We start from the raw sequence: 22,264 nt of genomic DNA, 5'->3' as shown, positions 1-22,264 counted from the left end.
ATTATTCATCAAGTAATTTATTAGTGTATTTTGGGTGGTATTAGTAGCAGTAGGTGGATTCCCATTCAATTAAATATCTGCTCACACCTTCTCCTGATATCCTTACGTGATATCTCTGACGATGTAAAAGAAAACAGTTCATGGTCGTGTAAGATCGGCAGTATTTCTGCTGGTACCTTTATTTCGTGTTAGTCTATCTCACTCCGAACAGCAACTCCACACCCACGCAGCAGAAGTCATCCTGGTCTTCGAGGTATTCTGCAATCGACCTGTTGCAAATGATCGTATCTTCACGATTATATGGGCTGTGAGGCGGGTATAGCACCGAGGGTGCGATTGTTATTGCAAGGTTCTGTATGTCCATCTTTGACCCCGTCTCCTCGTCGACGTGGCTGAACGATGCCACCCATCTCAGAAACACAAAGAGTACTTCGAGCAGGTCCCTGTGTGACTTTGGCAAGAGTGTGATGAGCAGATGTAGTATCCTCTTGCGCGTAGTCTCGTCCACTATCTCCAATTGCAAGTTAGTGTACAGCTTGTACAGCTTGTGTGGGAAAATAGGATCACCCAGCCCAGCGAGGAACTTCTTGAGCAGCGCAGCCAGCTGCACGGGCGACTCTTCAGTCAAATTACCAGTATAGACTTCCTTATCAATAGCCTCCACCAACTCGCGCAGCTTCCGTATATTCCCATTCTTTCTAAACACCCCTTCTACAGACATATCCACCTGGCGCATAGCCATGAGAAGGTCGTCGAAGAGCTGTGGTATGGTTAATCTATATGACCCATTCGTCATTTGCGTCTTCACGCCCGACCTCTCGACCAGCTGATCAAGCGTGCAACCCAAAATACCCGTCTTCTTCTGCTCCTTCTTCGGTTTGAAGAACTTGCCCCAGAATGTATTCGCCTTCTTCTGTTCCACCAAGTCGAGCAGGTCGTCAAGGTTCTCAATGTGCTTTGACATCTCCGACCGCTCGAGCAGATAGAGTGCGGCGTGTTTCACAACGAGCGCTTCTAGCGATGATAACTCAGTCATGAGTATATTCTTGCTCGCCCGCGACAGCGACTTCCTCTGCTCGCGCGCCTGGTTCGCCTCCATAATCTGTGGCATGTCTACCAACGACACGGCATCGCTGTCGTAAGACTTATCCGTCTGTGATGTATAGACAATCTCGTTGTCGTCCCGCTTAGAGAACTGCGGCTTGAGTTCTGAGATGACGTTGGGGGCGTTTTCGTGGACGATGCGCACACCCGTCTCAGGCTTAATGGTGAGGACAGGATGCGAGGGCTGCACTTCAGCCTCCTGCACGGGTGGATTGTCGTTCAAGGGCGACGGGAAAAGGTCGGATGGCACGGCTGAACTGCCAATAGGCGACTCAACCACAGTCGATCTCCTCGGTAGGCGTGCTGTTGCTGACAGCTTCCTATCCAGCTCCAACTCTTGTGGACGTATCCTCTTCAGCTCCGAACTGTCGCGCCAGCTATCGTACACCTCCTTGGATGCATTCTGGGCTTCGCGATCTCTCTTCTTCTGCTCGTCAGCCATCTCCAACGCTTTCTCAGACTCATTTGTCTTGGAATCCAGACCGCCGCTTCTTGGTTTCGAGGGCACAACACCCCTAGTCTTGAGAACCATAAAGAGGCGTGTAAGACCGACGTTGAGTAGGTAAGAATACTGTTCCAGTTTGGTCGCAAACGTGAAGCCTCTCTCTGCATAAGTTACGGTGTGCTTGCATGACGTGCAAACAACCTTGGTAGCAGCTTTCTCCGCAGCAAGCACAGCCCTGTTAGATGCACCTGGTGGTATAGACAGAGTAGCCGGCTCAGGTCTCGACAAGTAGTACTCCTCAATGGCAAGGCGGCGTCCTCCGTCTGACGTACCCGCCCTTTCCAACTTTGCAATATCTGAATCGTAGTCAGTCGAACTCTCGTACGCCAATCCTGACTCTGCAGCTTGCTCCTTGCGCTTGTCTCTTTGACGCTCGCGGTCCTTCTGTCTGTCACGCACGGAGCGTATTGGTAGGATGGGTCGGCGGTGACAACCATCGCAACGGAAACAGTCCAATGTCCACCTTAACGACGTACCAAATTTAATACAGTCATCTTCAACTGTCATATTGCAAGCGAAACAAAGATCGGTGGGATTTTCTGATGATATACCTCTGCCTACGATGGAAGATTTCTTGGAGGAGATAGACATGGATTTGTAGCCGTAGGGGACTTGCTTAAGATAACGGTCATCGTTGGGATTGTCATGTTGTGCGGATGAGATAGGGTCTTGAAGGAGAAGAGAAAGCTTGTCGAGAAAAGCAGGTAGGGCTTCAATGTCCGTATAATCACGATCTAGCTTTAAAGAAGCGGTCAAAGCAATCCTAATAAGGATTTTGAGGTAGTGAGCGAGGCCGGTAACAAGCGATAGCAATTCTTTGGTGATACCCATCCTACGTGAGCCAGCTTCGTGGGTGTGTGAGAGGATGGAAAGGAAGGAAACAGTTTTGCGACATAGCATGCGAGCTTCGCGGTAATGTGAAGGACCTGTGAGGGAGTGATTGGTTAGTGGAGAGTAAGAGAGATTAAAAAAGTAAAACACACTCTTAATGTCCTCTTTAAGAAAAGAATCTTCGATTTTATCCATTGCAGCGAATAAAACTTCGACGTGAATGATAAACTTGCCAGCCATTCTAACGGCAGTAATGTAAGCGCCGGTTGAAACATGTCTAAGCATTTCAGAAATGCAAGCAGCAGAGGATTCTTCGAAAGCGGATAAAACAGTCCAAATACGGAAGACATGTTCTTCCATTCTTTTTTGCTTATCTATGAGAGCTAGAGGGGATTCCAGTGCTTCTTCATCGAGTGGAGATAGGGTTATAGAATTTGGACGAGCAATTTTAACGTTCCAAAACTTGTTGATCATGTAGCACTCAGGATGCCAATGTTCGTTGATAGAATTTCGATTAATTTCGACGAATTGTTTGAGGATAGCGGTTTTACAGCCAGAGCATTTGATGGCGAAGCGAGTTGAGTAGTGGAAGTGGCAGTATACATGAGATTGATGCTCGTAGTAAGAATCCTTTGGACCAAAGACTAAATTACAGATTGAGCAAGTGAAATGATTTGTGTGGTATTTCTTTCCGCATGCGGTAATATACGAACCGCGCAGTGCCATATCGCAGTTAGCGCAAATCAAGTCGAGGCGGCGGAAATAGTGAGTTTCGCAGAGGGGATGTGAGGAAATGCCGTCCTTGGATTGGATGGGGAAGAACTTATTGGCAACGATGACGCCGCAATCGTGGCATTTGAAGCAGTCGAGATGGTAGATGTTACCCAAGGCTCTAACAAACTGACCAGACATAGGGAGATTACATTGATGGCATATTTGAATAGATTGTGGAGACTGTGGGGATTGCGGGGGATTTAAAATACTAGGACTGAGTTCAGAGTCCATGGGATTTAGATGATGGTGGTAATTGACCAAGGGGAATTTACAAAGATTTTAACAATTTAATGTGGTCGTTGAGGGGGAATTGATTGAGTGTATCCTTATCAATAGATTCAGCCCCCTTTATCTCCCCTAAACACGACTTTGTATTGCACAAACATTTGAATGGCTGCGACATGGAATATTCAGTGGATGGGTAGAAGAATTCCAAAGCTTCGCCCTTTGAAATATTCTTGAGTGATTTCAAGTAATAATCGTGTACACCGCCGCCAATACCGACAACAAACGCGACATTTGGCTCACAGCTGTGATTTATGTAAACCAAATCACTATTCAATTCAATGTGTTCAGTAGGAGAAACTTGTACTGAAGTATACGCGTTTTTTGCAAGCGTCGCCTTGTCTAGGTAGGAAAGCACTTGATTCTTCTCTATATCCTGTGGTGGAATTATGACTTTGAACGAATAAAAATCACAAACTAACTCTATCAGCTACAGCGTATGACATATATTCGCCTGGGCATTTCACGACTCTGATTAAGCCTGGATGCGTTGGCTGTGGATGTGTTGCGGATATTTCAATCGTCATTGGTGACAGCTTTGAGAGCGTGAAACGAGGTAACTGAGATGTAAATTAATTAATTTTTATATTTTTATTTTATACAACACTATTCTCAGCCAACAAACCGTCAAGGCTGGTTAAACTAATTCCACCAACAACACAACCAATGGCAGCGACTTACAGTTCACCAAATCATCAACAAATCCCATTCCCAAGCTCGCCACTGTATTCATCATTAGGATTCAGCTTTGGCGGGGGCAATAGCATATCATCTGCATCTGGATCTGCTTCTACACCTACCAAACAACACCAACCCAGCACTCTCAAAAAAAGTTTAAAAAAAAGAGAATTCAACGATGAGGAGGATACAAAGATGTCTATAGGTGATGACGATGGTGAGAATAGGCCTGTGAGGACACTGAAGAAGGTTAAATCGACTTTGAATACAAATGTTGAGAGCGAGGAAGGGGATGTTGGCGTATTATTGGCCTCACTTCCCCGTGAAAGCCTATTAAACGTAATGAATAACGTAATAAATCAAGAACCCTCAATAAAGCATCTGATAATGAACAAAATACCACAACCAACGATATCAACTTATTTAAACGCATTAAACGACTCAACGTGCAATATTATACAAAGCATTCCAATTGGACATTCACGTCCAACTTACACACTCAGTAGGTTGAAAGGGCCAATATCCAATTGGACAAAGGTCATTTCAACTTATCTGCCTTTCTTTACATCAAATGGTGTACATGTGACTGATAAGTTTATCGCGATACAGCCAACGACTGTAGAGTTTATCAAGGTAATATCACGCTTACCTACACTCACCAACGATGAAATACCACAATCATTGAGTGGTTTATGGGATAAACTGAGAAAGATATGGTCAGATTGGTTTGAAGTGGTGGATGCAATGGTTAATAGGGAAGGTGGTATGTTTAGCTCTTCGGTGGTGAACAACTGGGCCAAAGGGTTGGATGAAATTTGCAAGAGCGGTCCAGACAAGCCACTTGGATTCAATCACTCATGTCAAGTGGATCTCATCAATCTTCGTCAGAACTGGGAGACGAGGCTTGGGTGGTTGATCGCGAGGGACATAACGCCTAGACCGGAGTGGGCTGCATAAACTACAAGGCGATTCGATGATAAATCGATTTTATTATTTATTTTTATTTTGTACATTTACGAGACATTCGTATGGCTTTGAGTTGTTTTATCTAGATGAAAATTCAGAAGAACCCGTTATCAGAATTGGGGAAAGCGTATTCGAATGCCGATACGTTCACAGCCACCAACACACACACACCCACACACTCACCCTCACACTCACCCACGCACTCACCAAAGAGAACTTCTTCACGGCAAATGCTCAATAACGCGCTCAGCCTAGCGAACACAGCTGTGAATTTGGACAAGGACAACGATTTCTACAACGCCCTATCCGCCTATAAGCAGGCAATGGCTTTGCTTGAGTGTGTCATGCATCGTGTCGATTCTGAGAACAAATCAGAGTTCGAGCAGCACAATCCAACGCATAGGCGACTAGAGGAGGCGCGCAGACTGAAAATTATCCACGAGACTTACAAAGACAGGATAAGGCTGCTAGAGGTCTTGTTAGATACTAGGGGCAATGCCGTAAACGGCGCAGACAACGTAGACAACGCAGATACCACTGATACCACTCATGACGCCATTGATGGGCGTAATACACGCGATTTGGATGCCTCACAGCACTCAGCCTCCCCACAGCAACCACTGTCTAATTCCACAGCCTCGTCGTGTCTCTCCACAACCTACCACCAGCAGCCACAGCCACAGTCACGCAAGGCGAGCCATGCTACCACGCCCTCCATCTCTATTCAGCCTGGCTCACCGCTGGATGCGGGTGGTGCAGGTGACGGAGGTGATCAGCGTGCGTATCCGGGTTATCCGGGTTATCCAGTACACCACACAAACCCACACCCACACAAATCAGATTCCAACCAAACACTCACCGAATCACCTCAAAGACCGCCAATGAACAGATCGAGGTCGTCGTCGACCAACTCGTCGTACAAACTGCCGACGCGGATATCTTCAATGGCTTCTCTCAGCGAGAAACAGATGGTGCCTATCATAAACCCCTCTGTGGGGGAGGGCAGCCTCATTCAGCGCAGACAGCAAGCTGGCAGGGGTAATGACACTGAGGCGTTCGAGACTGAGACGCGCAAGGCGTTCAAATTGGACCTTGGTGGTTTAAATGGCGCTAACATTGCTAACATTGCTAACACTGCTAACACTGCAACTCCTACATCTAACACTGCACCACGACTGAGAGCTGTTTCTCAACCAGACAGAAAACCATCCGCGGCGACTTCAGCGAGTGCAATTGCAATCCCATCCCACCCACAGCCTCCGGCGATCAACAGTCTCCCGCTACTCAAAACACTCTCCAACAACCTATACCCCACATCAGAGCCCATCATACCAGACCCGCCGTCTCGCGGCAAACCAAGTTTCGAGTGCTACCACATAGACCCGACGCGGCGGCCATTCCAACTTATGAAGCTCCTCGCTAAGTCGATCCGGGAAGGAGCGTACATATCGCCACGCCTGTACGTCTCGCCTCAGATCTGGCTGGACAGTCGCAATGTAGTGAAACTGCATCACATAGAAGTGAAAGTAAAGTCACTCGAGACGGTGCTCGACGGTCTACACGATGTATATAGTACAGGCAAGCGATTCGTGAGTGCGCAGGTAGAGGACGAGGTGTTCCTAAGCGCGCTGAGTGAGTTGAACCGACTACTGGACGATGTGAGCGTACAGCTTGCGAAGAAACTAGACCTGCAACCCGCGCACAACCTCTCACCAACGGCACCAGCAGGCAAGTCGTACACGTGGACGAGCAAGCTGTCGCGCTCGCTAGGTAAATCCAAAGCGGGCGGCAGCGGACGTAAATCGGAGGAGGGATGGCTATATGCCTATGTTGACCTCCTCAATAAAGTCTTCGTTACCGCACAGGTCCTCGATGTACATTGGGGTTACCTCCGCAACGACGAACTCGGGCTGTATACTGATTCCACACCCGAAATTAGATCTTCGGTTGCTAAATGCCTCCGTCATGCTTCTGAGTGCCTCGCTAACTCAGTTTGTAAATTTGTACTCGCGGATTTGGACACACTGATTGGGAAATGGACAAAGCGGGCACATGGAGTGGATTAGGTGTAATTAAGGAAATAAAATGTATTTTTATTATCTCCCCGGCACTGGACAGACACCGGCATCAGAGACACGCTTACATCTAAGGTATGCACTGACAGGGCCCTTGAAATTGGAAATAAAAATATAAAAAGGGAAATGACGCAGTGTGCGGATAGAATTGGTCAAGTGGATTCAATTTATGCGGGATGCAAGGTATTTGCGATAAAGTTGTGATGATGGAGTCTGGACGTGGAGTGTGATTAAGTGATTATATAGAGTGATGAAGGTGTGTGCAGGTGAACTATATAAGGCTATAAAGATCAAGCTCATGAAATATTTTCATCAAATTCTAGGTATAAATTAATAAAGTAATCCAGGAACAGTGAAAGTTTTGACCGTATTTGAAAAAGAAAGGAATCTAGGGAGTGAAGAGGTTGATGAAATTGCTAGAATCTTATTTGATATATTAGAGTTACTAAATTGTGTGAAAATTACCAAGAATATATACCACGACCCGTGATCAACAGGTTAGAATCAAACAATAACAATCGAACAAGACAAAGGAAATGGAAATATTGAATATCAAGGGAGCACCATCAGATACGCTATTCTCACCACTCAGTGAATATAACAATCAGCTCCATTCACCCCCAGAATTCCACCATGCACATCCAGACATATTTTACAATGAAATAGAGGACAGCCATAATGATAGTGATCAGCTCGTTTCTCAGCTTGCTTTGATACAAGCTCATCAGCACCAGATTCACTCGAATCAGCTTCTTCTTAATCGTCAATTGAGCCAGCCTACGCAGCAACCTGTTCAATCCACAGAGGATTCATCCAATGGCCCTTCCATGAACAACCGCAAGCTTGGTCTATACAAGACTGAACTTTGCAGATCCTGGGAAGAGAAGGGCACGTGCAGATACGGCTCAAAGTGCCAATTTGCACATGGTCAAGATGAATTGAGACAAGTTCCTAGGCATCCAAAGGTTAGTTTGAGCTGATTTATTTGTTTAAAATTCCCGCTAACCCCGTTTTTAACAGTTCAAAACTCAATTATGCGCTACTTACTGGCATTCTGGAGCTTGTCCTTATGGAAAGAGGTGTTGCTTTATTCACTCCACTTTCCCTCATGCTCAGGGTGCTATTCCACCAATGCCCCTTTCTATTCCCATGTCGACTCATATGTCCACGTCAGACGAGGAGAGCCCACAGACAGCATCTGCAGAATCAACAACATCCACAGCATCACCAAGGCAGTCATACACACAGAGTTATTCACACTCTCACACACCCAGTTTACACAGCTTGACACTTACACCAAATACTTCAATTTCACCAGACTCAAATGAGCAATTCAGGTCATGCGAGTCATATAAATCTCATTCACCTTGCAAGAACGCTCAAACGGATCACTACACTCCTTCTCTCCTGTCGAGGATCGGCGAGAGACAAAGAGCAGGGTCAACACCCTCACTATCCACATCAGTCGATAGCAACTTGAGCTCACCACCACCAATGTCCAAAACAAGCTCACTCAACTCTTTCCAATTCAGTGAAGCTCCCATCTATGGATTAGGTTTGGGTTTCACTACGGGCAAGTATGACGATTTTGGTGTTGGTGTTGGTCTGGGGTATAAGAATTCAATCTAGGATGTGGATTTGGTTATTCTGATTACTGATATTATACCCCGGCTAACACCATTTCCACTATCACAATCGATAAGTCTACTAAGTTTACGGATATTGACACAAATGCGTCACTCAACTCACTCAACTCAACTTGAATAACTTATAAATGTTTCGCACATGTATTGCCTTGTACTAGCCATCTTATTTGGAATATGAAATCTACTTGGAATATCACGACGCAGCAGTTCGTAGACCATCGCCGATAGAATAATCAGAATGAGACTCGGGTATAGATTGTGTGAAAGTGAAAGAAGAAGATGGTATATGAAAATTTTCAGAGACATCATCATCAAAAACCTCATCAACGATAGCAGGTTGAGTGAGAGCTTTCTGGCCATCTGAAATCATGGCAGAGAGTTGAGCAGACATGTTATCTAATCTTTCGTTTGATTGTTGGTGTTTGTGATGATATCTAGACTTATTGGAATCTTTAAGTTTATGAGAATGTTGGGAATGTTTAGGGGAGTATATAGAGCGTTTAGATTGAACTTTGAATTGTTTTTGTTTCCTTGGAGTTCTTGTAGGTGTGGTGGATGTTTCGGGTAAATCAACGTAATCTTCTTCAGAATCTTTGAAATTGAAGGAACCTGGTATTCTTTGATCAGGGGAGAAGGTGTGGGTAGATAACTGCTCCTGGTTATCATCACCCTTCATAAATCGATAAGCAGCAACACCAATACCACCAGCGACGACGGCGGTATTGTAAACAGCTTCACCTAATCTCTCAGTGATAGTTCTACAGCGTTTATTTGGTCGCTGATTTGTGCATTCGTCGTGTTGACTGTAATCGCGCTGCCGCGTACCCAACGTTTGGTGGTTTTCAAGTGCAGATAACAATTCCAATTTGGCAGGGCTAATGGATTTACTATGTGTTGTCGTTGGTAGATTGCAAATATTGCGTGTATTACCCGTATTACCCGTATTCCCCGACATAGTCATGGTTTATCAGAAACCTCCATCATGTCCACCGAATGTGAGTTAATGAATTGGGAAAATAAAAGAAATAAATATTAAGACATCGATAGACACAGCCCCAAAGGATATAATCGATGAATTTAACAAGGAAATTGAGGATGAGGATGTTGATCCATTCGCAGAGACTATTCAATCCAGGCAAATCTCACACAGGCAATCAGATTATCATAATAGAAGATTTAATAGGGGGGATGGTGATCTTGTTACCGGTGATGGTCCCTCTTACGCTGATAGAATGCGTCAAAACGAACTTGATAAGGAGGAAGCTAGAGTTCGTAAAATTCTTCAAGATCGTAAACAGCAGCAGGAGGAATCAAGTGATTTGAAGGATTCTCAGGATTCTCAGCCTTTCAATCCCGATAAAACACCCCCACGTGATTCATTTCAATCCAATTTACTTTCCGATGAAAGACCCCGCCAACGTAAGAGACGTTGGGATGTTGCACCTGATTCTTCTCAATCTTCTGACCATGTTAACCCAATCAAATCCGAAGAAATTCCAAAGAAACGTTCCTCTAGGTGGGATGAAGCACCTACTCAGTCTACAACCCAGTCCACCTCCCCTCCTCCTCAAAAACAACGTCGCTCTAGATGGGATCAAACTCCCTCCACCGCTCCTGAACACGACAAAACTGTCGCTGACGTCGCTGCTATGCTTCCACCTGCACTCATGGGTTTACCCGCTGTACCTCAAGGATTAGACACATTCTCCAATCAAGCTGCAAACTCACGCAATCGCTACATGTCTGATGAAGAACTTAATATCCTCCTCCCATCAGACGGTTTCATAATCGTACCTGTCCCTGAAGGTTACCAGCCTCTTCGTTCTTCCGCCCACAAAATGATGTCCGCTATGCCTATCGACACTGGCTTTAATATCGCTGATAAAGGTATATCCGCAGATGCCCTTGGTATCTCCACTGGTGACCTTCCAACCGAGATTGAAGGCATTGGCTCTCTTGCCTACCTCAAACCCGAAGACGCTCAATATTTCGGTAAAGTGTTACAAGGTGAAGACGTTGAACCTGGTCTGTCCATGGAAGAGCTAAAGGACAGAAAGATTATGCGCTTACTTCTCAAGATCAAGAACGGTACCCCCCAAGTACGTAAATCCGCCTTGCGTCAAATTACAGAGAAGGCTAGGGAACTCGGCGCGGGTCCTCTCTTTGATAGAATCCTTCCTCTTCTCATGGAACGTACTTTAGAAGATCAAGAACGTCATTTACTCGTCAAAGTCATCGATAGAGTTCTCTACAAACTAGATGATCTTGTCAGGCCATACGTGCACAAAATTCTTGTCGTCATCGAACCACTCCTTATCGATGAAGATTACTTTGCTCGAGTCGAAGGTCGTGAAATCATCTCCAATCTCGCAAAAGCTGCTGGTTTAGCCCACATGATTTCCACTATGAGACCTGATATTGACCACATGGATGAATACGTCCGTAACACCACTGCAAGAGCCTTCTCTGTCGTCGCTTCTGCTTTGGGTATACCTGCCTTGCTTCCCTTCTTAAAGGCTGTTTGTCGTTCTAAAAAGTCATGGCAAGCTCGTCATACTGGTATTAGAATTGTACAACAAATTGCAATCATGATGGGTTGCGCTATTCTCCCACATCTTCGTCATCTTGTCAGCGCAATCGCACACAGTCTCGAAGATGAACAACAAAAAGTACGAACGATGGGTGCTTTGGCTATTGCGGCTCTCGCGGAAGCTGCTACTCCATATGGTATTGAAAGTTTCGATGCTGTTCTCAAACCCCTTTGGCTGGGTATTCGTAAGCATCGCGGTAAAGCTCTCGCTGCTTTCCTCAAAGCTATCGGTTTCATTATCCCGCTTATGGATGCTGAGTATGCTAGCTACTATACAAAGGAAGTTATGGTTATTTTAATTCGTGAATTCCAATCCTCAGATGAGGAAATGAAAAAGATTGTGTTAAAAGTCGTCAAGCAATGCGCTGCTACTGATGGTGTTGAACCTGGCTACTTGAAAGAAGAAGTTTTACCAGACTTTTTCAGAAATTTCTGGGTTAGGAGGATGGCACTTGATAGGAGAAATTATCGTCAGGTCGTCGAAACTACCGTTGAGCTCGCCAATAAGTGTGGTGTTATGGAAATAGTTGGGAGAATCGTGAATAGCCTCAAAGATGAATCTGAGCCTATGCGTAAAATGGTTATGGAAACAATAACGAAAGTTGTCGAAAATCTTGGTGCTGCTGATATCGACGAGCGATTAGAGATTCAATTGATTGATGGTATGATATATTCATTCCAAGAACAGACACTTGAAGATGCCGTTATGCTTGATGGTTTTGGTACCATTGTCAGTGCACTAGGTACTCGCGTTCAACCTTATTTATTACAAATTATCTCCACTATTCTCTGGAGATTAAATAACAAAGGTGCCAAAGTTCGTATGCAGGCTGCTGATCTTACCGCTCGTCTTGCTGTCGTTATAAAGATGTGCAACGAGGAGCAGTACTTGCACAAGTTAGGTGTCGTTCTGTTTGAAGGTCTTGGCGAGGAGTATCCTGATACATTGGGTAGTTTCATAGCTGCAGAAGCTGCTATTGCTAATGTTGTTGGTATGAATGAGATGCAGCCACCTGTTAGAGATCTGCGTGAGTAGCAAATCGATACTATTACCATCAGCTTTATCACTAACAATGTTTACAGTTCCTCGTATGACTCCTATTCTTCGAAACAGACACGAGAAAGTTCAGGAGGCAACTATAAATTTGATTGGTCGTATTGCTGATAGAGGATCTGAGTATGTTCCTGCAAGAGAATGGATGAGAATCTGTTTCGAGTTGCTCGACCTACTCAAGGCGAACAAGAAGGCTATCAGAAGAGCGGCTGTTAATTCATTCGGTTATATCGCCAAAGCTATCGGACCACAGGATGTTTTATCAGTATTGTTGACCAACTTGAGAGTACAAGAGCGTCAATCGCGTGTGTGCTCGACAGTTGCTATTGCCATTGTTGCAGAAACATGTGGACCATTCACCTGCATACCTGCCATCTTGAACGAGTACAGAACACCAGACTTGAACGTGCGCAATGGATGTCTCAAGGCGCTCGCGTGGGTATGCGAGTATATTGGAGAGCTTGCCAAGGATTACGTATATGCTCTTGTAGGATGTGTAGAGGACTCCATCACAGATAGAGACCACGTCCATCGACAAACATCAGCGGCAATCATCAAGCATCTTACACTGGGAGTTGCAGGATTCGGGAAAGAGGATGCATTGCTACACATGCTCAATCTGGTATGGCCAAACATATACGAGGTGTCTCCGCATGTTATTGGATCAGTGATGGATGCGATCGAGGCGATGAGAGTCGGTCTTGGACCAGGTCTGTTGCTCTACTACTCGCTACAAGGCCTCTTCCATCCAGCAAGGCGTGTGCGTGAACCGTACTGGCGGATTTATAACACGCTCTACGTCGGTGCGCAGGACGCCCTGGTGCCGTACTACCCCAACTTGGAAGAGGTCGGGAATTCGCGGAACAACTTTAAGAGGACGCCGCTGTTTATGCATATTTGAAATTGTTTGAAAATATTTTATATTTGCATTTTGATTGAAGCTGAATACGCGTTGTGCACCTTGATAAGGCGATATGAGAGTAAACAGCAAGGAAAACATCCGGGTGGAGGAAATAGAGTGAGTTCCTGGCAATAGCTAGTGGATTATACTGATATAAACACCAGAAACCCCGTAAACAAGAAGAGGAAGGTTACAGACGATACCAAATCAGGCAAATTGGGCTCGCAGAATGATAAGAAACAGAGCGATTTCGCGGATATTCTTGAGAATCTGCAGGATGATGCTGAACAGTGTGCGTGGTTGATGCCACACGTACACACACTCACTCTCTACAGCCTCGGCAGAAAGTGGTCAAGTTTGGGCGAGGCCGAGGATTCCAAAGTTTGAGCCAATGGTTGATAGTGTTAGTGCGTACATGCATCCACATCCACGCGTCTTTTCTCACCCACGTGATTAGTTTTCCAGCAAATCGATCTTGAGGAGGCTTCAATTCCAGGCGCAGAGCCATTCATACGCATGCATGGTGTCACGCAGGTGTGTGGCTGTTGCTGTGCCCAGCAATCCCCGCTTACTCCCACCCAAGGAAGGCTTCTCTGTTCTCGCAAACGTCTCAGGTTTCCTCCCATATCTTTACATTGCTGCTCCTCGTGGATTCACTGCCGAGGACTCAGAAGGCTTTTCTGGCTACTTGAATGCTTCTTTCGGTAACAATGGCAAGTCTATTGTCTCAGCAATTGATATCCACAATAGACGCAGTCTGTGGGGATACAGAGGCGATGAAATTTCCCCTTTCATCAAAATCACTTTTGTGGATCAAAGAAGCATGACCCGTGTTCGCGGCTGTTTCGAGCGCGGTGAGATTCACTTCAGGGACTTTTTCGACGATGCTATACAGACATACGAGTCTAATATCAGTTACGATCTGCGTTTCATGATCGATAAGAAGGTATGTGTGTGTATGTTGCAGGTGTACACCTCAAACCACCCCCAAAGGTCGTCGGAATGTCCTGGATAGAATGCCCTGGTGGCGCTTACAACCTCAAACAATCAGCGAGCAAGGTCTCGAAAGCTCAGCTCGAGTTTGATATACAGTGCGTTGGATGTGGCATATTTATACATTCCTTTAACTCTCCCCGCTAGTCACAAAGATATTATTGCTTATCCTGCTGATGGCGAATGGCAGAAAATGGCACCTTTGCGTATTCTCTCGTTTGACATCGAATGTGCTGGTCGTCAAGGTATCTTCCCTGAACCGCACATCGACCCTGTTATCCAGATAGCTAACATGGTCACTCGTCAAGGTTAGTTGTGTCTCAGGAATGAAACATTTATTAACAAGAATGCAAATTGCACAGGTGAAACCAAACCCTTTATCAGAAACGTCTTCACCCTCAAATCATGTGCACATATCGCCGGTAGCCAAGTTCTCAGTTTCGAAGACGAGACCAAAATGCTTCAAGCGTGGAGAGATTTCATCGAGGAGGCAGATCCTGATGTCATTATCGGATACAACATTGCCAATTTCGATATTCCTTATTTGATGGACCGCGCTAAAGCTCTCAAAGCTACCAAGTTTGCCTATCTCGGTAGAATGAAGAATGTCAAGAGTGAAGTTGGCTCATCTCACTTTTCATCCAAGGCTTACGGTACCAGAGACTCGAAGCAGACCAACATGGAGGGTCGTCTTCAGCTCGATTTGCTCCAACTTATACAAAGAGAACATAAATTGCGATCATACTCACTCAACAGCGTTTGTGCAGAGTTCCTTGGCGAGCAGAAAGAGGATGTACACCACTCTATCATTACGGAATTACAGAACGGTACGCCTGAATCAAGACGCAGATTGGCTGTGTATTGTTTGAAGGATGCCTACCTCCCACAGAGACTGCTTGACAGACTGATGAGTTTAGTCAACCAGACAGAAATGGCAAGAGTCACAGGTGTACCTTTCAATTACTTGCTCGCTAAGGGACAATCAATCAAGGTAATGAGTCAAATATGTAGACAATCTCAAGTCCATGGCTATCTAGTCCCTGCTCTTAGAGTTGAAGGCTCCGATGATCAGTACGAAGGTGCTACTGTTATTGAACCGCGCAGGGGCTACTTTGATGTTCCTATTACTACCCTTGATTTCAGTTCGCTATATCCGTCAATCATGATGGCACACAATCTTTGTTATACCACCCTTCTTGATTCTCATACCGTCGAGCGACTCCAATTGAAGGAGGGCGTTGATTATATCAAGACTCCAAATAATGGTAAGTTTGTACTCACCCGATGCTGCCGTAATATTTGCAAAGTTCTCACGCTCAACAGATATGTTCGTTACCTCCGACAAACGTAAAGGTCTCTTGCCAGTTGTTCTTCAGGATCTTATTTCAGCTCGTAAGCGTGCAAGAGCGGATATTAAAAATGAAAAGGATCCCTTCAGGAGAGCGGTGCTCGATGGTCGTCAGCTAGCTTTGAAGGTATCAGCTAACTCTGTGTATGGTTTCACCGGTGCTACAATTGGAAAGTTACCCTGTCTGCCAATTTCATCTTCGACTACAGCATATGGCCGTCGTATGATTGAGCGCACCAAGGAGGAGGTAGAATCACACTATAAGGTGTCGAACAACTACTCACACGATGCCGAAGTCGTCTACGGTGATACTGACTCTGTCATGATCAAATTCGGTTGTAAGGATCTCGAGACAGCTATGAAACTGGGTGCTGAAGCTGCAGGTGTAATATCGTCGAAATTCCCTAACCCTATTAAGTTGGAGTTCGAGAAGGTATACTACCCTTATCTGCTCATCAACAAGAAGAGATACGCTGGTTTGTATTGGACGGGCTTGGAAAAGTACGATAAAATGGATACAAAGGGTATCGAGACTGTCCGTCGCGATAATTGTCGACTCGTCGGTACTGTGATTACGACGTGTCTGCACAAGATGTTGATAGATCGTGATGTGAAAGCAGCCGAAGAGTGAGTGGTAATTTTATGGAAGATGAGCCCCGTTGACCATTTATTCACAACATAGCTACACCAAGAATGTGATTTCGGAGCTGCTACAGAACAAGGTGGATATGAGTCAGTTGGTTATTACGAAAGCTCTCACCAAGACAGAGTACGATGCCAAGCAGGCGCATGTTTGTCTGGCAGAGCGTATGCGCAAGCGTGATGCCGGATCAGCGCCAGCGCTCGGTGATCGTGTAGCTTATGTCATTGTCAAAGGAAGCAAAGGAGCAGCGGCATACGAGAGATCTGAGGATCCTCTGTATGTTTTAGAGAACAACGTACCAATTGACACCAAGTATTACCTTGAAAACCAACTGTCAAAGCCGTTATTGAGAATATTCGAACCAATTTTAGGCGAAAAGGCGGGTTCGTTGCTCACAGGTGATCACACACGCACTATTACTGTCGCTACTCCTTCTGTTGGTGGACTGATGAAGTTCGCAGTTAAAACGGTGACCTGTCTTGGCTGCAAGGCTCCCATTAGGGGTAGTGAGGCTGCGGTTTGTAAAAATTGCAAGTCGAAAGCGGGTGAATTGTACCAGAAACAGGTATCTTCCGTCTCAGCTCTCCAAGTCCAATTCGCTAGATTGTGGACACAATGTCAGAGATGTCAGGGCAGTTTGCACCAGGATGTAATCTGCACTAACAAAGATTGCAACATCTTCTATATGAGACAGAGATCAAAGTTTGAGGTCGCGTCTGCCGTGAACACGCTGGATAGGTTTGACGACGACAACTCGTGGTAGATGTAATGCTTATTTATTTTATGAACGTATTTGATTGCATAGCTGGAAACATACATGTAACATCAAATATTGCTACGATAAACTAAAAGTTTCCATGTAATGAAAAAAAAAAAAACCAAAGAAGGTACAAAATTAAAAGGATCAATATGGTAATTAAAGGAGCGTTGTATTGCGAATTATAAAGAGTGTATACGTAGGTGCATTCTCAGTATCAATTATGTACGGTGAGTTGCGAAATGACAGATCTAGTTCGCCTGACTGTCTTCTTGAAGGGGTTGATTGGGGGCTCGAGTTCGTCTGAGATATGCTCGACTGGTTTCATATGTGAATCATCTTTCTTCTTCTCATGAGAAGAATGGAAAGTTGATTTGAGCGGTGATGCTGTCTTGGGATGAAACAGGCTACCAAACCAACGCTTCCCTTCTGGTGCCTTTAGGTGATGATCGTCAAATGTACCCTGCTCATCTTTTGGTGTGGCAGGATTGACAATTGAGGAGGATCGCGTGCGAGACATTCTGAATATGTTACCCAAACTAGACTTACGTTTAGGCTGGTGATTCGCTACGAATGGGAGCGTGTCTCTACGTAGATCTAAATCGTCGGTAGGCTCTACATCATGTTCCTCCTCCGCATTGTGCTGCTGCTGCTGGTCTACAGCTGGGGCTGACTTGGGTGGAACAAACGATGTTCGCGTCGTGGGCGACACCGCGCGCCCTTCCTCTATGTCTTCATGTGCTGCAGTACTGCTGCTGTGGTTATTGCTGAACAGAGCCGGGCTGAATATATTCAGCTTGAAAGGCTTCTCGTCGTCCTCTTCCTGCTCTGACTGTCTACTGCCAAGCTTGATGCCGAAGATGCTCGGCTTGCGGTGCGGAGGCGGGTGAGGATGAGGCTCTTTCGCGGATGTGTCGAAAGAACGAACGGCTCTGAGTATTTTCTTCGTTTTACTGTCCCCGTCCAATGCAGTCTTAGGCGGTGGTGGTGGTGGTGGTGGGGTATCGCTGTCTAACTGGAACTGGAGATTTCCCGACAAAGACTTGCTGATGGGACGTGGCGGTGTACCTGCACTGCTACTGCCTCTGCTCGCACCACTATCGTCAGAATCTACTGCGTTGTCGTCATCGAGGACGATCTGGAACGGCTTCTGATACTCGTACAAGTCCACTTTGAGCGGCGCAGGTGCTGGTTTCTTGCGCAGCGTGCGGTTCGTGATTGGGACATTAGAGCGTAGGGGTGACTCAGACGGCAACACTGGTGAGTCGTCCGTGTGCCCCTGTTTGCTCTCGACAGACCGTTGGCGCGAGACGGTGCTCGCGGCTGAGAATCGAGACCGGCCTATTTTGTCAGACGAGAGCGAAGGTGGGTTGAAATTCTCGTTCGCTACCGGTATAAGCCCTCCACCTGCAACATCCACATGTCCAATACTCGCGGCGATGCTTGCTGCGAAGGACGACGAAGGCGTGTCCATAGCAAAATTCAACGCTGGTGAATCTTCAATATGTGCATTGGGCTTCTTGAATACTTTGGTATCGAGCGTGTCAGTGCTGCTTTCCAGTGGCTGTCTCTTTAATGCTGTACGGACAGATGCTGCGCGCGTCATTGTGTCGTCCGAGATTGGTGTGTCGGCGCTAGGACGGTGGGATTGGGACTGATTGTTACTATGACTATGATTAGTACTATGACTCTGGCTAGTACTATGACTATGCTTATGACTGTGACTGTCACGGTGGCTTTGTGATGGCTGCTGCTCGATCTCTTCATCTCCTTTGCTCTCGCTAGGCACATCGTCAACATTTGGCTTGCGTGCTTTGCGCGGCGTGGGGGCTTTGGGACGCTGTTTCTCGCCGAGGACAACTGTTGCATCGTTTTCGTTGTTGCTACTGGCTTTTGAGTGTGCTTTTTGTGGCTCAGTAGGGGTATTTATCGACCGTTCACCGAGTGCAGCTGGTTTGGCGTGTTGTTGTGTCTGTGCCTGTTGCTTCATTGTCTTCTGATTGCGCTCCCATGCCCTGCTCTCGTCGGAAGCTCCTGACTCCATCTGAGCCAGCTCTTCGAGTGATCTTCTATCTCTGAAGCGCTCCAGCAGCACATAGAGCCTCTTCTCTATGGTGTAGCCCTTTGACTGTAAGCGCTCCCGGAGAGTTTCCTCGTTTTCAGTCTGGCAGAGCACTCGAATGCTGCTGAATATCTCGTCGTCGATGTTTAGGATTTCCTCAGAGAACCTTTGCAAAGAGTCATTATAATCGGACATCTGGTCAGATTGGTAGCTGAATCGAGAAAGCTGGGATGTGCTTCGAGGGAGTAGCCCAGCTGGAATACTATCAGTCGACATTGGGATTGGAGGTGGTAGACGAGTAAAGTAAGGGTGTTTCATGATTTCTGGTATTGTTATCCTTTCGGCTGGATCAGAGGTCAACATTCTGAGCAATAGGTGGCGTGCATTGGCGTGAACTGGTCCTTCTAGCTCGAATGGCATTTCAAATTTACCAAGCTTGACTTTACTGAGGAGGATGTGCAGGTTCTCGTCATGGAATGGTAGTCTACCTGTCAACAGAGCAAACAGGATAACACCACACGACCAAACATCGGCCATATGGCCAGCATATGGCTTGCCTTGGACGACTTCCGGGCTTGCGTAATGTGGACTACCGCAGCTAGTCTTCAACATTCTGCGCCCTTTCTTAAGTTTACGCTTTGAAATGACGACATCTTCACCGGCCAGGGTAGCCATACCAAAATCGGCGAGCTTAATGGTCTGCCCGTCTTTCGCCAGCAAGACATTTTCAGGCTTGAGGTCTCGATGGCACAGAGCAAGGTTATGTACGTGACTGACGGCGTAAATGAGCTGCTGAAATAGTCTGAGAGCTTCATCTGGAGGAAGTGCACGTGAAGGCGGAGGATGGCCTGGTTTAGCACGAGCAGCGTTCTTCTTAGCGCGTTCAACCAAATGAGAGAATAGTTCGCCACCAGAGGCATATTCCATGATCATGTAGATGTAGTCACTTGTTTCCCAGACATCGTAGAGACTTGTGATATTAGGGTGATCAATCTGAGGTGTGGTTAGTGGGTGCTATTTAGGTTTTTTGAGCCACTTACTATCTTCATAACAGCAATTTCACGCTCAATTGCTCTAAGAGCTCTCCAAGGATCCTCATGTGAGGTGTTTGGCTTAGGTGCTAGGCTTGCTTTCGCGACGATCTTAATAGCAGCCAGCTGATGAGTTTTTCTGTGACGGGCTAGCTTTACTCTGCCTAAAAACGCGTAAAAGGATTAGAAATATTTGAATCAAGTTTAAGACAACTCACAGGCACTACTACCTTTACCGATAGTTTTGGTTAGTTGCCATGGCCCAATTGTTTCCGGGTGATGGTGATCTGATTTGAGGGAGGTAGTGACTGAGGCTGAAGACGGAGGTGATTTAGACTTGTTAGGCTGTGCGTTGTGTGTCGGCGCGAGGGGCTTCCTTGGGGAAGATTTCTGGGAGTTCATGTAGTAAGTGGTATCTTATAAGAGTAGGAAATAAACATTTTTCAACCAATTTGGTTAAATTTCTTTGGAATGAATAGTTTCATCTTTGAAGATAGCTAGATTCCTAATTGGGTCATTGGGCAGGAGGGGAATGAAGGGATAATATTGGTTGTAATTCTACGATCAAATATACGTTGCTTTCTTGGTATTTCAAAATATTCTTTTAATTTTACAATCCCGTTGCCCAGCTCTTCCACCTTGAACAGATGATATCAAATTTCTTGCATAAATTCAGATCCTCGGGAATCGAAGAGAGAGATGAAGTTGTCAGGAATAAGAAACCACAGCAGAATCAGCCAATCCACAAATGTCATTTAAAATTAAAACAAGTAAAAATTTACTTAAATGACCTCAATAACTCTCCAGTGCTTTACGAAATACAAGACAACAGCCGAGGTCTTGACGTTATAAAATTTGCTTTAAGTACGAATAAGCTCATTATTGAGAATCCACATAATAAAGTGAATGTTTATGAAATAAACAATGAGATAAAGCGCTCAATTAGAAATTTTGAGAAAATATACGATATAACGGATAACTGGATAGACAACAACAATTCATTCTTAGTTGATAGCAATCCTAATTACCTGAAGGATTCTCTGTCAGAGCGCAAATCAACTGATGCCATCATCAACCACTCCTCACCTGTACAGCTGGAAATAGCTCCAGGGAAGTGGGCCAAAAGACTTTTATACCTCTCCAATGATTCTCTTCACCTCTCTAAATCTGATAAACTTAAAGACAGGCACTTTCTTTGCAATTTAGTCTCTTACGACGTCTATACCTTTACCAAACTATACCACAACGCTCCAAAACCTCAAAGAATCTTCGATGACTCTCTATTTGGTCATCTGTTTATTGTAAAGAGTCAGGATAATCACTCTCTCTTTGAAAGAAAGGAAGATTTCTCTCACGTCTTTGCTGTATCTGACTCAAACGCTTGTCGCGAATGGGTTAAAGCTCTGACACAGTCAAGGGTGAGTTGCTTCTTACTCCTCACCCGCACTAACAACACATTCAGACCCACGCACTTATCCACGAAAGACCTTGGCTATTCAAGCGTCCCAGAGACTCTAAACCACAGCTGAAGAATCCTAACGACACTAGTCCGGAAATCAACACCAAATTGACACCAACAAAGTCAATATCCCGTAGGCCTAAACTAGATCAATCAGTCTCCCGTTCAAGATCTCAAGCCACTCAATCTCGGCCAATGGATACTCCCCTATCTCGCTCCAAAACCCAAGCCAGACCCAGTGACCACAATGTATCGCGTTCAAAGTCCCAAATGATACCCAGGAAGGGAAGCGAAAATCACAGTCCACATACTCAAACCAGATTGGTTACACTCGCGGATGAATCCATTTTTACCCAGGGTAGTCTACTAGCTAGACGTGAGTCAGACAAAGGTTCGTCATTCCTCAAACATGACCCTTCCGGCCAATCAAAGTCCAATTTAACTCGCAAACGTTCCGGTACAATCAATCCAACGACACGTTCCAAGTAAGATCTTTACAGTTATTCACTACTCACTTGTTGTTTTGTTGTGTTTGTATTGTTATTATAACACAATAGTATTT

At 45.5% G+C, this 22,264-nt stretch overlaps 9 protein-coding genes across 9 annotated transcripts; 6 read left to right on the top strand and 3 right to left on the bottom strand.

Moving 5' to 3' along the window:
* Positions 1-65: 65 nt before the first annotated feature.
* On the bottom strand, positions 66-4,026 carry J056_001055 (Rho-type GTPase-activating protein 1; the record flags this gene model as incomplete). Its single annotated transcript, XM_009270683.1, has 5 exons — positions 66-176; positions 227-2,535; positions 2,593-3,428; positions 3,487-3,875; positions 3,922-4,026. The coding sequence occupies 5 exons, from the start codon at positions 4,024-4,026 to the stop codon at positions 66-68; spliced, it is 3,750 nt and encodes a 1,249-aa protein (XP_009268958.1).
* A 139-nt stretch (positions 4,027-4,165) lies between these two features.
* On the top strand, positions 4,166-5,134 carry J056_001054 (Tethering factor for nuclear proteasome STS1; the record flags this gene model as incomplete). The annotated part of the gene is made up of 1 exon (XM_009270682.1): positions 4,166-5,134. The coding sequence occupies one exon, from the start codon at positions 4,166-4,168 to the stop codon at positions 5,132-5,134; it is 969 nt and encodes a 322-aa protein (XP_009268957.1).
* Positions 5,135-5,229: 95 nt separating this feature from the next.
* J056_001053 (uncharacterized protein) lies at positions 5,230-7,209 on the top strand (the record flags this gene model as incomplete). Its single annotated transcript, XM_009270681.1, has 1 exon — positions 5,230-7,209. The coding sequence occupies one exon, from the start codon at positions 5,230-5,232 to the stop codon at positions 7,207-7,209; it is 1,980 nt and encodes a 659-aa protein (XP_009268956.1).
* Positions 7,210-7,754: 545 nt separating this feature from the next.
* J056_001052 (Zinc finger protein zfs1) lies at positions 7,755-8,847 on the top strand (the record flags this gene model as incomplete). Its single annotated transcript, XM_009270680.1, has 2 exons — positions 7,755-8,183; positions 8,239-8,847. The coding sequence occupies 2 exons, from the start codon at positions 7,755-7,757 to the stop codon at positions 8,845-8,847; spliced, it is 1,038 nt and encodes a 345-aa protein (XP_009268955.1).
* Positions 8,848-9,057: 210 nt separating this feature from the next.
* Positions 9,058-9,819, bottom strand: J056_001051 (uncharacterized protein; the record flags this gene model as incomplete). The annotated part of the gene is made up of 1 exon (XM_009270679.1): positions 9,058-9,819. One exon carries the CDS (start codon positions 9,817-9,819, stop codon positions 9,058-9,060), a length of 762 nt encoding a protein of 253 aa, XP_009268954.1.
* Positions 9,820-9,846: 27 nt separating this feature from the next.
* On the top strand, positions 9,847-13,409 carry J056_001050 (Splicing factor 3B subunit 1; the record flags this gene model as incomplete). The annotated part of the gene is made up of 3 exons (XM_009270678.1): positions 9,847-9,859; positions 9,912-12,482; positions 12,538-13,409. The coding sequence occupies 3 exons, from the start codon at positions 9,847-9,849 to the stop codon at positions 13,407-13,409; spliced, it is 3,456 nt and encodes a 1,151-aa protein (XP_009268953.1).
* A 73-nt stretch (positions 13,410-13,482) lies between these two features.
* On the top strand, positions 13,483-17,156 carry J056_001049 (DNA polymerase delta catalytic subunit; the record flags this gene model as incomplete). The annotated part of the gene is made up of 10 exons (XM_009270677.1): positions 13,483-13,526; positions 13,574-13,701; positions 13,745-13,816; positions 13,867-13,943; positions 13,993-14,355; positions 14,403-14,500; positions 14,550-14,710; positions 14,765-15,667; positions 15,726-16,377; positions 16,433-17,156. The coding sequence occupies 10 exons, from the start codon at positions 13,483-13,485 to the stop codon at positions 17,154-17,156; spliced, it is 3,222 nt and encodes a 1,073-aa protein (XP_009268952.1).
* A 211-nt stretch (positions 17,157-17,367) lies between these two features.
* J056_001048 (putative serine/threonine-protein kinase HSL1) lies at positions 17,368-20,645 on the bottom strand (the record flags this gene model as incomplete). Its single annotated transcript, XM_009270676.1, has 3 exons — positions 17,368-20,205; positions 20,253-20,407; positions 20,462-20,645. 3 exons carry the CDS (start codon positions 20,643-20,645, stop codon positions 17,368-17,370), a joined length of 3,177 nt encoding a protein of 1,058 aa, XP_009268951.1.
* A 245-nt stretch (positions 20,646-20,890) lies between these two features.
* On the top strand, positions 20,891-22,191 carry J056_001047 (uncharacterized protein; the record flags this gene model as incomplete). Its single annotated transcript, XM_009270675.1, has 2 exons — positions 20,891-21,661; positions 21,706-22,191. 2 exons carry the CDS (start codon positions 20,891-20,893, stop codon positions 22,189-22,191), a joined length of 1,257 nt encoding a protein of 418 aa, XP_009268950.1.
* Positions 22,192-22,264: the final 73 nt, after the last annotated feature.

The sequence above is a fragment of the Wallemia ichthyophaga genome, assembly GCF_000400465.1.
Source record: "Wallemia ichthyophaga EXF-994 unplaced genomic scaffold scaffold13, whole genome shotgun sequence".
Taxonomy (NCBI): Eukaryota; Fungi; Basidiomycota; class Wallemiomycetes; order Wallemiales; family Wallemiaceae; genus Wallemia; species Wallemia ichthyophaga.
Note: the sequence above shows the minus strand (reverse complement) of the source record. Positions and strands in the feature narration are given on the sequence as shown.